General features: G+C 38.8%; 1 protein-coding gene across 1 annotated transcript in view; it reads left to right on the forward strand.

The window, feature by feature from the left end:
• PREP (prolyl endopeptidase) overlaps positions 1–14,515 on the forward strand; it is a 99,176-nt gene that overhangs the window by 59,387 nt on the left and 25,274 nt on the right. The window contains exon 10 of the mRNA XM_027454772.3: positions 3,079–3,182. Coding sequence (XP_027310573.2) covers positions 3,079–3,182 — 104 coding nt within the window. The remainder of the gene's footprint in view (positions 1–3,078; positions 3,183–14,515) is intronic.

Consider the following 14,515-nt stretch of genomic DNA (forward strand, 5'->3'; position numbering starts at 1 on the left):
ACCTGGGTGCCCACCCGTTAGAATGGTATGCATCATTGGTATGCATATATTGGTATATATGCATCAATGGTATACATCAGAGCTATAAGCTATGAAAACACATTTCTCTGGAGTGGAGGAGACAAAGCCAAAGTCTGCTAACACTAGGAAAGTTTTCAAGTCTAATTTTTCCAGCTAAAACTGATATTGCTGGATTCTGAAAAACAAAAGGACTTCCTACACAATTGCCAAGTTACAATCATGAAGTCAGTATGTGATAAGAAAAAATGTATTTGATTCTGGGTTTTGTTTTGTTTGGTGGGTTTTGTTTTTTTTTTTCTTCTTTGCTCTGTCCCCCAAACAGCCAATAGTTAATAAAGGACAGGATTCACATGGGGAGAGAAGAATCTTTAGCCAGAATCTCTAGCCTCATCCAGAGTTATTAGTAATCACGAATGATAAGATGATCAGAAATGTTCTTACAGCATCTGATGTATAGTTCTGCTCTGTGTCAGTAGTTAGAGCACAGCTGCATTACAAAATGGCTGTACGCTAGTTTTGATAGATTTGGTGGTTTTGCTTGAAAGGTTTGTGTCAAATTATCTAATTTATGTACCAAACATAGCAGAAAAGAAGTGTGGTGACTTTCCTATTATCTCATTGTTTGCACAACCAGAAATAAGATGTTTCCAGTTCCTTAAAAAGAAAAATAAAATAAACACTTTAGAACAGCAGTTAGATCATTGCAATCAGTTGGAGAGGAGCTTGAGGACACTCTTACTCTTGCTTTTACACCTAACTTCATCCCAACTTGATGGTTTAGATAGTTCACTTATTCACATCCCACTCTGTGGGACAGAAGTTGCTGGTCTTACAAGCCTGTGCCATCCATCTTACTAGTCTCTGCAGCTGCTAAACACGTGGAGGGGAAGAGCCCCAAGATCCAGTTTAGCTCCTGGCTTGCCAGCCAGCCAGCAATGGCTGCTCTCACTGATCAAGTAGGCAATTTTTTTTTCCTTCTTTTCCCAAGTGCTTAGCATGTACAGAAAATTCACCATGGAGTAGCTTTGCCTTGTGCGGCAGAGGGACCTAGAATCTTGAAGAAAGAGGAAGGGAAAAAATTGAGGTAAAATGTATGGGAATAATGAAAGGGTGAGGAAAGCAGACCAGGGAGGTAATTTTTAGGTAAGTGTGTAGAGAGATATAGATATATATATATTTTTTAATTGCCTAAAACCTTTGTCAGTAGATTATTCTACTTTATCAGTAGAATAATCAGATGAAAGGTATAGGACTGGTCCTTGGTTAACCTAAATCTTCCTACGTTTCTGCTAGAATGCAGTATTATTTACTCTTGCATAAAGTTAATGTTTTTTTTCTAATGAGAAACAAATTAACATACTGATGCTTAATGCTTATAATAATAGTGAAATATTTGAAATAATGAATAAAGGACTTCTAAAACCTTATGATTTTTATGGTGTCAAAATCTCTTTGCAATTCCCATTGTCCCTAACAATTCCCATTGTTAGCTATTCTGCCTACTCTGGGCAGCAGTAAAACTGCCCTGCCTGTGACCAGCTGGTGTATTTTCCATTTTCACATCACTTGCTGGATCCTTATACATAAGGGAAATGCTGTTTTAATGCCTATTTGCATCTGTCACCCCGCATTAGTTAAGTTTGCTAGTCACTTTGTGAAGGAAAATGAAGGAAAAGTATTCCTAGCAGATCAGAGCAGTCCTCCTTTTTATTCCCCTATTAATTGACCATTACGGAAAAAGGCTGTATCAGTTATTAGAAGTATTGCTTTTTGTCTGTGTTTCTTTGCCAATCTGTATCTTTGATTTTCCACAGTCCATAAAAAATGATTTAATGAGGCAATTAACTTGTATTAGATGTGTCCTCGCTATTTCATTTTTCAATATAATTTTTATAGCCATAACCTCTGTAATACTTTCAGGAAAACAGAAGTAATTATTTAAAGGATACGCAATATTGCATTATTTCAATCAAGTCTTGTCCACCTTGGTTAATTTTATTACAGTGAGAATTTCTATAGAGAAGGCTTGTTGCCTTCAACTTTTAGTGTTCTTTTCCTTAATGCACATTTAAAATTCTGCAGAGACCATCTGGTTTTAAAGCAGAAAACCAGAACAATTAACACTGCGGGTATATTGTATGTGTCTGCACTGTATGCATGAATCATAGGATTTTGTAGTATGTGAACTAGGGTGCAAACACAATAGTAGCCTGAGCCCCTCTCCTAAAGGTCCTACCCTGTATGGCACATGTTCAAGTGGTACCAGGATTAATTGACAGAATAGGTGACTTGCTCTAAATACAAAATTACTCTTGGCTAGTTACACATCTGTGTAGTGTCTAGACTGCTACAGTGTCTGTGATTCTGCCTCTGCAGTCTGAAAAAATACCTTGAAGCCTAGAAGTTTTGTACTGCTCAGAGAGAGAAATTTTCTCATGTGCACAATCATTTGGAAATCATAGGTGCAGCTCCAGCAAGCGAAGTTGCCTTCAAGCCTTCAGGATCAGGATGTAAAATAAATTGTTGTAGACCGAAATTCTGTTCAGTCACATAGGTAACCTGCTACTCTGCCACAATTTCAAGGGGATGCCCAGCTCTTTCCATTATCTAGGGTTCTGTTTCAATTGTAATTTAAAAACACCACATTATAGAGAGAAAAATGTAGATTTGAATAAAATTCTTGGTGTATTTATTCTTAGGCTGTTGGCTATGGAGGAGATGATTTAAAGTAGACTTTAGAATTCTTCCAATTTTATCATTTTCAAGAAAGTTTATGTAACTTCATTTAAACTTGTTTTTCAGTTTAACCCACTTTGAAAACAGACTTTGTATGGGCAGCTAGAATTATTCTGTCTTTATGGAAAGCCTTTGCAGCCCTCTTAGATGAAGTGCATATATGTATATGTTAATGTATATCGACTGAAAGAACGTATCAGGAGCTATTGTTTTTTACCCTGCTGAGTTATCTTTGCTTTCATTACTCCATCTCAGTGCCTAAACCAGCATCCTTTTAATGATGCCCATACACTAAGCTGACAAAGCTGTGCTCTGTTATAGGTATTATTTATCACTGTGATCTGACCAAAGAGGAACTGGAGCCAAGAGTTTTCCGCGAGGTGACTGTGAAAGGATTTGATCCTTCAGTTTACCAGACAATTCAGGTAATAAACGTGACTCTTTCTGTCTTCTTTTAATCGCTTACATGAGAGTTTAACAAAATTGTGCTTGGCTGAGGGTAAGAGTGCCTTTATTAGCTGCTGGATTGCAGGTCTGTGTGGGAAGTATAGTGCACTGAAGGCGTTGCATTAAGTTTTGTTAGAGATTGGAATAGAGATACCACAAGTAACCAAGCAGGCTTAATCCTCAGTTGTCTATTGGTACAAGGCACTGTGTTCTATAATCTTTTATTGTGTTATGGTATTTTTGGATATTTGTTTTAACATCAGGCTCTTTCTTTTCCATATGTTTTTTATTTCTTCCAGCAGGGCAACTTGCCATGCCTCCAGTAAGTGTGTAATAGGGCAAGGTTTAAGAGACAGTAAAGAAATAGAAGAAAGCTGAATAGCCATTCTTCTTCCCAGCACTTCCACAGTATGCCAGAGCCCACAATGGAAAGTAGCAATAATAGATAAAACCCTCTCTCCTCCCACCATTCTTATATAAAAATAGTGATAGTTTTTGCTACAGATTCCTGCTGTGGGAACTCTAAGACATGAAGAAGACATTGGGAGGAAAGAAGGAAATGCATTGACTCATTCAGAGCTAGCGTCAAATATGTGAGGTCTGCCATAGAAGTATGAAATGTCTTAACCATGGTGATCTGGGACAAGAGCAGGAATATATCTAGTGATGTGAACAGAAAAATCACTTTCATTCATGTTATATAAGAATTTCCTACTCTGTCCACCTTTCCAAGAAGTGGCATAGTATATTATGTTTAACATATTGGTGCAGTTACACTTGAAACACTTCACTTTGATTTCCGTAAAAGCAGGATTAGACCCTTTGCTTGCAGTGCTGGCACAACTAGAACAAGGAGCAAAAGATGAGAGTAATTTAAAATACACGTATACGTACATGTAAGTAATTTTCTTAATGTAATACACCATGAAGCAATTACTGTACAGATCTAACATCTTTTGATATTAGAAGTTTAAATGGTTTTGGACAGGGATCTTTTCATTCTATCTGTATGCTGCCTGCTACCATAGGGGATTGGGACCATGGGATGTTGCTGCAGCACTTAATAAGTAGTAGGGTAGAACTGCATAATTCTGTTTTAATTATTTCCTAACATTGTAATGATTCACTGGGACTCCAGGAATAAAGAATTAAAAGGAAAATATCGTTGTCCTCTGTGGAATTGTTTCATGGCAAACGTGTCTGCTGCCTTTTGGAAGGGGAAGGTTGAATGGGCGCTTTATAAAGCTATCAAAGGATTAAATTTCTTAGAAGACTTTCTGCCTTGATTCAAAAAAAAAAAAAAAAAAAAAAAGGCCTCTGCTGGATTTAAAAGTTTGCACAGATAGTGTCAAAATGATGTATGTGGATGGTCGACAAACCATTTCTCCACAGGGAGAGATGAGTGAGGTCTTCACTAGCAAGGTCTAATGCCATTCAGTAAATTTCCCAGAAATCTAGAGAATAAAATCTTTGCTGATGAAGTATTTGGCATCAACAAAGATTGGCAGGTAGCAATGACAAGGACAACAGGTTACTTATTTAGAATGATGTAAACTTTTACTAAATGGTCCCATTATGACAATCTGTCACTCAGTGTATATATAGCCGAGTGAAGGTAAGATATCTGGACACCAGAGGGATTTATTGCACTTCACAATCTGAAATCATATGCATTGTGTCAGTTGGTTACCCAGAGGTCTCTTTACAATCCCTGGAAGGCCATAAGCTACGTCTATAATAATAAGCAGCACGGCATAACAGGAGCAGATCTGTAGAGTGAAATGGCTTGTGCTAAGGGTTCAGTGCCCATTTTTGTGAGTTTTACTTAAGGCTAGCTTTAGACCTGTCTTGAGAACTGATTGAAGCGCTTCTGATGCACTCACGCAGTGTATCTGCTATTTGAGTTTCATCCAGAAGGAATCCAGTCTGCACGCACTGCAACCTCTCTGCTGTGTGAGCCAAGGCACAAGAAGAGTGGTGGGGAGACTTACTTAAAACCACACGTGTTGAACTGAAATGTTATGGTAGGTTCACAAAATAGTCTCTAAAGGCTCAGACTGGTACCTCAGTTGAGTAACACGGAAATTTTGTTGGAGGTGCCTGTTTCTCTAAGACTTAGCTAAGTTTAAGGCTTATAAAGGTAAGTGAAATTACTCCTATGAAAACAGCAAGCTACGGATGAGATGTAACAGGCCGAGGAAGATGCAGAGCTCTTTGTAGACATGTGCTTTGAGCTCATAGCAAATATTGTGGCTAAAAAGATTATGTAATAATACTTCTAGAGAGCGCTCATAGAAATTTGTTAAAGAATTAGAAAAGTCATGTAATTCTAATTACATTACAGTCATTACATTATGAGGTGTAGCATACTTATGGAAGAAAATTTGGAGAGTGGTTTAGTTACTTTATATGTAAGATTTTGCAACGCAGTCAGAGTGGAATAGAGGATTTTAATTTCTATGGACAAAGGTATAAGAACCAACGCCTGAAAGCAGAATTTAAATATACCTAGTACAGAAAAAGGGGAAATTACCTAGTATAGATAGTAGAGTTAAGATAGATATATAGATATCTTATAGATAGAGAATATACTCAATACATCTATAAGATATATATCTTATAGAGTGTATATCTTACAGATGTATATAAATAGTGTAGTTAAGCAACAGTGTGACACCGTGGCTTAGAATCTTTGAAAGGAGATTTGGTATTTTTCTTAATTTCTTATTTCTAATTTTGCCCCTGCTATGTATACAGGACAGATTCTGTAAAAGCAGAATGACAGTAGTGTGTGTGCCTAAGGCTGTTGTAAACAACCCCATCTGTTTGTCCATTCATCTGCAGACACAAATAAGCATTTTGCGGATGACAGTTTGCTGAAAATACTCACAGTGTGTGTTTCACTCAAATTCATGACAGAAACTTCCACAGAATAACTTCAGGGCATAGTGAGCTGAAAAAGAGAAAGAAAAGAGCATTCTCTTTAGGGAAGAGCTTGGTACAATAATAATACTGCCATCAAACTCAAGGATAATAATGGAACACAAATACCCTTATAATTAAAAAAAAAAAAAAAAAAGGAGAGAGATTTAGGGTTGCAATAAACTAGAAATAATGCATTTTTTCACATTTAATAAAATAAATATCTGGAAAAATAAAATCTCTTTTTACATTTAAATCAATTACATGCTAAATTAGGGCAAAGCAGAGTAGTAATACACCTCGTTTCAAGGAGGAAGCATTCTGTGCTATGCCCTTGGAAACTTTTACTGTGGGAATCACTAGCAGAGGTTCACTGCTAAGTTGTGAGGAGATAAAGCCAGTATTATTGTTTGTAGTTTTCTCCTTATTCCTTCTCAGTGTCAGCTCTAGGTAAATGTGACCTGTGCAGTTACGCTGGGATCTGTGTTCATAAAGAGCACTCTTGGATCACCACCTTTTCTGTTTTGCCTTTTATCAACAAATGATTTCAGGGTGGCAACACCTTGGAAATTAGTTTCCCACATCATTCAGATCCATGGGGAGCTTTCAGATGAGCCATGGAGGAGGCTGTTTGTCAAGGCCAGGGCTGGAACCACCTGGTTTCCATGCTTCAGCAAGACCCCAGTCCTCATCCCCATTTATGGGGTCCCATGTAGTTTGATGTTTTTTCTGCTAATTGGGCATTGGAGGAGGGAAGGAGATGTAGTAGGTGAATCAAAGCAATTTACAAATTCCTCTCAGCCTTTCATAGTCATTTGAAAACTCAGGCAACAGTTCAGGGAATTGTGAAAGAAATTCAAAATTAAGAATAAAAGAAAAATGATGGGGATAGGCAAATATTGTTAATTACAGAAGAATAAACAAAACTGTGGTATGTATTTCAGAATTTTAATTTCCATCTGAATTATTAAAGTAGTAAAGGAAGATGTTATTGACTCTGTTCAGACCCACGCCCTTAATGAAAGACGAGTAAGCTGCAAAGGTTCTTCCTTTATTCTCATATACCTGAAGAAATATCCATTAAGCTTAGCAATCTCCCTAGTTTCGTTTGTGTAGCATATATGAAATTTTAATGAGTGGTTTAGCAGTCTTTGAACATGACTGAGTTAAGAAGACTTGAACTGAAGTGGTAGTAAGGTGTCGTAGTGGTGGGAGGTATCATTGTAAAGTGGAGAGTGACTTTTTACACAGGCAGATAGAGACAGGACAGGGGGGAATGGTTTTAAACTTAAAGAGAAGAGATTTAGATTAGATGTTAGGAGGAAATTCTTTTCTATAGAAATGGTTAAGTACTGGCACAGGCTGCCCAGAGAAGCTGTGGATGCCCCATCCTGGAGGTGTTCAAGGCCAGGCTGGATGGGGCTTTGGGCAGCCTGGTCTGGTGGGAGGTGTTCCTGCCCATGGCAGGGGGGTGGGACTGGGTGGGCATTAAGGTCCCTTGCAACCCAAACCATTCTGTGATTCTGTGTGTATGAAATCTGAGTTATTGGCAGCTGGAAAATGCCACAGTGCCTTTTTATTCTTTCTTTGGATCCATTTTAAAGCATTTCACGGACTCCTTGCAGACTGTGAAAGTACGGACAAGCAGTAAAGTTTACTACAGTACGTAAATTTATGGCAGAGCAGCTGCTTTGTAGTACCTGAGGTTATGTTATCACTCTTTGGCAGCCCAAAGAAGAAATTAGCCAACTCATCTTGCACCGAAGCGAGAGCTGTTCCACCATACCTGACATTTACGCCAGGGTATGAGCGTGCCCACAGGTTGTTGGCTCTGTGGGACACGCTGCAAGTACTTAGTGTAACTTACCTTGAAAGACTCGTGTGTGACCTTTGTTAAGGATCAGGCTGTGAGAAATGCTTGTCACACATCAAAGTTGTATCCTGACTGTGTTTGTTAAATGACATATTAAGTAGTGTTAATAACTTTTTTCTACCAGATGCTTCGCAAAATTTGTCTTTGCATCCCCGAATGCTTTCATCCGTCACCGTGACAGACGTTTTCAGGAAGCAGCTGAAATCCATGAGTGGGTTTTACGGGAGAGGAGAAACACTTCTTCAGGAGCTTACAAATGGCAGTTGGCATTGGTAGTTCACTGCATAAATAACTGCTGCTTTAAATAAAAGGCCTTGATTTTATTTTTACAAACTAAACACTAACACTTCTGCGCCTCCCTATTAACACCTCACCGTGACACCGAGGCGTGGATAAGCAGTGCTCTGTCCTGGCTCAGGACTCACCTACTTTTAGGCTGATACGTGTGATTGTCAGTGTTGAAACTGCAACAATTGAAATGTTGTTTGGCTCCGTTTGCCATTCTTTGAATACCTTCCAGTACTGCCCTTAAAATAGTCTGAGATGAACCAAAAATAGTTGTTGCTATTGACAGATGCACTTTGTGTTAGGCCTTGCAGAAGAACTGTGAAATTTGTAGTACTACTTAGTTTGGTTTGAAAGCAGCTGGTGGTTAGGACAAGTCTTTAAAAGGACATTTGTTTTCTTGCGGCTGGGATGAATCATTTCCTCTTTTGCAAAAATCATTTTTATAGGTGAAGTGATTTTCGTAAAAAGTTTGTTCTGTTGCTCCTCCTTTCACCCCCATCTTCAACCTGTTGAAGCGCTGATCTCAAGTTATGAGTCACTGGTAGGGAAAATTAACCTCTAGTCATGCCAATTCCTGGAGGAACTTTACACCGTACAGTTTGGCACAGTTGTTAATCTCTGTTTCAGGAAAATAAAACACCGGGAAGATGAGTCAGGCTTGAAGTTGATTGGCAGAGCTGTGGGAGAAACTTGTGCTCAGCACCTGCCCACGCTATTCCTGGATCTTGCCCTCACCGTTAGTGTCATTCCCTAAGCATTAAATGCACTCATTGAAATAACGAGTAAGAGAAGAGACGGCAGCAGAAGAAAGCAGTGTCCTATGAAAGCTGTAGTAAGCTCAACCTGCTTAGCAATACAAGAGCTGACATTATTACTGTTTTTTTCAGTGTTGATAAAGAGATGGTCTTAATATTGTTTCTGTCACTTGTCTAATAGGTATGAAGAAATCACTGGAGTTTGGAAAGAAATTCAGTAGCTCTGGCACCTGTGTTAAGAAAAAGCATTCCCCTAGCAGAGAAGGGCATGTACTTTTTAACACTGAAAATATGCAGAGACAATTCTTCCCTTTGCTTTAGGGAAAAAAAGTTGTTTTGGCATCCTTTTCCATCCCCTCCTGAGAACTGATTGATTTTTGAGGAGCTGGACATCCTTGTTTTTAACATTACTTGGAATTTGCCTCCTGCCTTTGCCTCATGGGGGATGGGGTGGGAGAATGGAGTTAATATTTGGGAGAAACAAGTTGCTTATTGTTGCTTGTTTGGATTTTATTTCCTTGTGGTTTTGTGTTGCAGTGGGGAAGAAAATGAAGTAATACTGTGGTGGAGGAGGGAATGTGAAGAAGCATATCGGTTTTAATGCTTGCCACAGTGTAACAGACACCTGCCCTCTTCCAGGGAGAAAAGGAGCTTTGAGCTGCTTCACTTTCTATCAGGATTCCCGGGAAGAAGGCTGAAGTCTTCAGCTCTGAGCTCTGCCAGTGTTTTGGTAATAGCTGTGGTTTTGGCACCAAGGCAACAGTCTTACTCTGGAGGACATCAACAAAATCACAGTGACAACTGTGGCAGTATTGGCAGGATGCCTGTGTGAATTTAGCTTCTTACACCCTTGGCATGTGATTGTTACAAACACCACTCTAATTTGCCATTACCTTTTCTAATCCCAGGTCAGTGAAGAAACACTACCTGAAAACAGTCTTCTAGCTTTTAGGCTCTGTATTTCTTTAAAGCCCGGAGATTGCATATTACAAATTATTTATATTTGCAGCTGTAGTGCACTCCATTTAAGGTGAAAATTATCAGTATGAAGGATATTATGTCTAGAAAAGCATCAAGTGAAGGATTTCCCATAAGGACCTTGCATGCTCTTGAGCTTTGAAGTCCTACCTGGGTAGAGGAGTAGCAGTTCGCTCTACACCCAGCATATTTAAGCAGCTCCGTCCAATGCACTTCAGATAATTCACACCAGTAATTCTGGTGAAGCATGATATTCCCTAAGTGTCTGGAGGTGTAGGAGGAGTAGGAACAAGGGATCCCTATTCCAAGTAAGAGGATGAAGGGATAGGAGACTGCATTGCTTTCTTTGTAAATCCAGTTCAAATTCTGATTTAAAGTCTAAATGTCCAAGGTCGCTCTATCCCCTTCTTACATACCACAGAGGATTGCTGCAGAGTTTAGGATGTTGGGAGCTTTTGTTCAGCAGAATACAGAACAATGGAAATGTGGTTTGGGATGGAGGAGTACAGAACTGCTCACTGCTCTTAGGAAGAATTAGCACTATACCAGACCATGGGGGGGGGGATAATACTAAAATACCATTCTCCTTCTTCAGTTGGATCATCTTACATGCTTTGTGATTCACTATTTCCAAACTTTTTAATATGAGATTGTTTCTTTTTCTGCTGAATGCGCAGGGAATTGAAGAACTTCTTTAAAACGTTAGTCTGTAGAACCTTCATACTCAAAGCATTACAAAAGTGTTAGTTTGCTTTAAGTATACAAGAGAAGTGATTGCTTAGTAGCTTAACTAAAATTCATTTCAAAATGTTCTTCCTGTGCCTTATTAAGTAGAACTTCTGATTGAATTTGCAGTGGTTTTGTTTCCAACTTTTATAATGAGTAGAGATGTTAGCTGGCATGCTTGATCCTGAGCTGCATGCTGTGCTCCATTTCTTTCTCAGAATTTCTTAAAACACAAGGTGGAATAACATGGATTAAAACACAGCCATAATCATTGAATCTGGTGTACATAATCCCTTTTTAAATACAGGAGCTTTAAATAAGTGTAAGGGAACTTCAAGAATTGTTTTACAGCCTCCCATGTCTTAAATTACTGTGTAATTACTGGTGAATAAAAACAGTTTAGATCTCTCCAGTAAATGGCTAAGTACATTTTGCCGTCAAGAAAAAAAGATAGAAAACATTTGTTTACTTGAGCACCTTAAAAGAACATGTCTGTTTAAGCCCTCAGGTAGGTAGATTCGTTGCCAATATAAGGAAATTAAAATGAGAATGCTGTTGCAGGGAAAATGCTCATTTCTTGTCGTCTTTGTAAACAAATCACTGAAGATTTTTCCCTTCGCTTTTTTTCCAGCTTTCATATTCACTGCTGTGATTGATCTCACCTCCAGTAATTAACCATGAACACATTACTATTTTAATTAACTTCCTTACAAGATAAGAAAGAATTCTCTTTAATGATTCTCAGTGGGTATATTCTCTCAGCTTTTATTCTCCCCTTTGTATAAGCCTATCAGTGTTATTTCTCAAAGGTAGTGAGTATTATTAACTTCATTTTACAGGAGCAGAAACATTCAGAATGAGACTTGTCCGTGGTTACACACCGATGAGGTGTTGCGCTAGGGATATGTTTGGGTACAGTCTGCTATTCTAATGGCAGTGGTTCACTGCTACTCTTTTTTGCTGATCCTGAGTTGGCCTTTCAGATCTGGTTAGAAAACTTAAGTTTTTAGTCTTAAACAACAGTTCAGAGACCTTTAACACCAGCTAAAAACAACAACAAAAAACAACTCCCAATATCTCCAACAGTATTATTTCATGACAAAAAAAAGAAAAAAACCGTTTGATCACTATAGTATTTGTTTGTTGTATATAGTACAGATTGAAGAGTCATGTTCCATATGTGGTAGAGGGTCAAACGCATGGGATACTTCCACAAAAAAACTGCACCCAAACTTTGTTGTTTTTCTTTAGTTCTTGTTTGGATGCATGTAGTCATAAAACTGGAAAATTTTACCACACTGCGGATTGCATGTATAGTCCGCCTCTGAAAGAAAGTAGCAGTAACTGCCAGTTTTCTTTCTCTATCCCTTTCTTGGGGCTAAAAGTTGGACATTGTTGACATGCCAGCATTGTTCCTAACGAGAGCACTCCTCTGCAAATGTGTTTTTTTTTTTATCCATCCTGCCCACCCAGTACTTTGCCTTACTTGAGCCTACCCAGTAGGGTGTTAAATGGTGATGATAGTGCTACATTGAAGACAGTTCTCTCTGGGACTACAATTACTGGTTTTATTCACTTAGCTGGCAGAAGGTCATTAAATGATTGCAGTTGTCAGCCCTCACTGATGTGGGCGAGCATTCAAGCCATTGATCTAGCAGGGAAATACACTGAGTTCTAGTACTAGGCCACTGAGGCAGCTAGACTCTTCAGAGGGCTGCTGGCAAGTTAAATACTATATATTTTTTTTAAGTGCACTAGTAGTGTCACTTAGGTCTGTTGAATAGTCATTGGGTTTCCAAAGAAGAGGACTTATATTTAATAAGTTGTATGGACAGATATTTATCTGTTTCTGCCACAGGATGATTTTGAAATTGGAGCATATTTGCTGAACAATGGTAATTGCAGTTGTTTACTTGTAAGGGAAGCTCATGATACTTGTGAATAAAATATTGAGCACTCCATTTTTATAGGTGTCTATGCAACTGCAAGATAAGAATAGGGATGTTTTACAACATTACAATTTTCATTTAATTATTTAAAAGACTCTCTGTAATGTAGCTAATACTAATTTTCAATGCTGTTGGTGGATTTTTAAACTTTTATTCTCACCAACTTTTCCTGAAGATATTATTACATCATGGCTCTGTGAAAAGCAGAAGGTAGACACTTATTCTCTTTCAATTGCCTTGTTTTTTCCACTTCTTTTCTAGTTCTATTCTCTAGTTCGCTTCTTCAAATCATATAAAGTGTTAGTAAAAATTACCTCAAGAAATCATTGAATCCATTGAAGTTCACGAGGTAAGATACTGGCTTTTCCTGCAAGAGCCGGCTGTTACTGCCTGACAAGTGATATTGCAGCTGTGAAGCTGCTGAAAAGCCTGTGGCAGAGCTGCTGTAATAACTATTGGACATTAAAACTGGGAAAGAGAAGAACCTGCAGTGCCTGAATGTGTCGTGGCACATGGTAGCGACATGGTCACATACCCATGTACTGGAGCTAGCCATTGTGGCATCCAAGGCTAGTGTGCTGGTATCTGTAGCAGGTCACTTCTGCCTGTACTATTATAGACTGGCTTTTATCTACTTTTGGATAAAAAACTTAAGCTTCCCTAGACAATCTGTCCCAGCATCTCACTGTATTTATTGTAAAAAAGCTTCTGTTACAGAGAAGTGAGGTGCCCACCAGTAGGTCTCACCTAAATTCCCTTACTACACTTGGAATGCATTGCTTTGCATCCCTCACAGAGATGGGAGACAGGCAATTTTCTTCTTAGTTACAGCAAACTTCTGTATATTTAGAGACTGTCACCATGTGTCCCTTCATTTTTTTTCTTTAGACTAGGAAAAAACTGCAGTCTGTTCAGTTTTTCTAGTGGATTGTCTTCTGGGCCTCCTATTGCTCTTGCCACTCTTCTTCCTTCCCTAGAATCTCTTTAAATGGCCAGCTTGTGACATGCCATGTTTTAAATTGAACCATCATACTATAGCTGAGGCTTTGTAAATGTTGAATACAGCAGAAAGGATTGCTTCGTATGTCATACTCATACTGCAGGTGAGACTTCTGCCTGTGTGTGCCAGTAGAGGGTTTTCTCTCTTCTCTCAAAAATCAGTTTGTTCAGGTTCAGTTTGGCATGTTCAAGTATTTCCAAGACTCTTCTCTGAATTATTTTTTCAGTCAGTTGTTCCCTACCCTGTAGGTGATTGCACCTGTCTGAGCATAATGTGTTGAATTTCTGACCGTATTGGATTGTATTTTACTTTTTCATGTAGTTTTGTCTTACGTTTGTTTCTCCATCCAAAAAGCACTCCCTTGTCCCCTCTTTGGTGCAGTCATGGTGCTTTCTGTTAGCAGTGAAGCTTCCCTGCAGTTTCATATTCTGTTTAGATACCTCACAGTGAATGAATCTCTTTCTGAATGATGTCCCTGCAGGCTACCAAGGAACTGGGGTGTTTTCAGAACAGAAATGGCTCTGGCAGAGCTTGGAGGTTTATGTTTCAGTGCTCCAGGCCTCTAAGTACACACAAGTTAGTAGCTAGTTTATGCAGCCATATATTAAGCTTGACACGACGCAACTGATGCAAAGACATTTAACATAGTACAGCAGCCTACAGAGAACAAAGCAGGAGGTTATTGCTTCTTTATCAACTTGTTTTATTGTAGCACTTTGGAGGTTTAGTCATGGACCATGTTTAGCAGCATGCTGAAGAGCTATATGAACGTAGGCCATAGCAGGGCCCTTACCAACCACAGCTTGAAAGCAAGGCAGAG

This window comes from Anas platyrhynchos, chromosome 3 (genome assembly GCF_047663525.1).
Source record: "Anas platyrhynchos isolate ZD024472 breed Pekin duck chromosome 3, IASCAAS_PekinDuck_T2T, whole genome shotgun sequence".
Taxonomy (NCBI): Eukaryota; Metazoa; Chordata; class Aves; order Anseriformes; family Anatidae; genus Anas; species Anas platyrhynchos.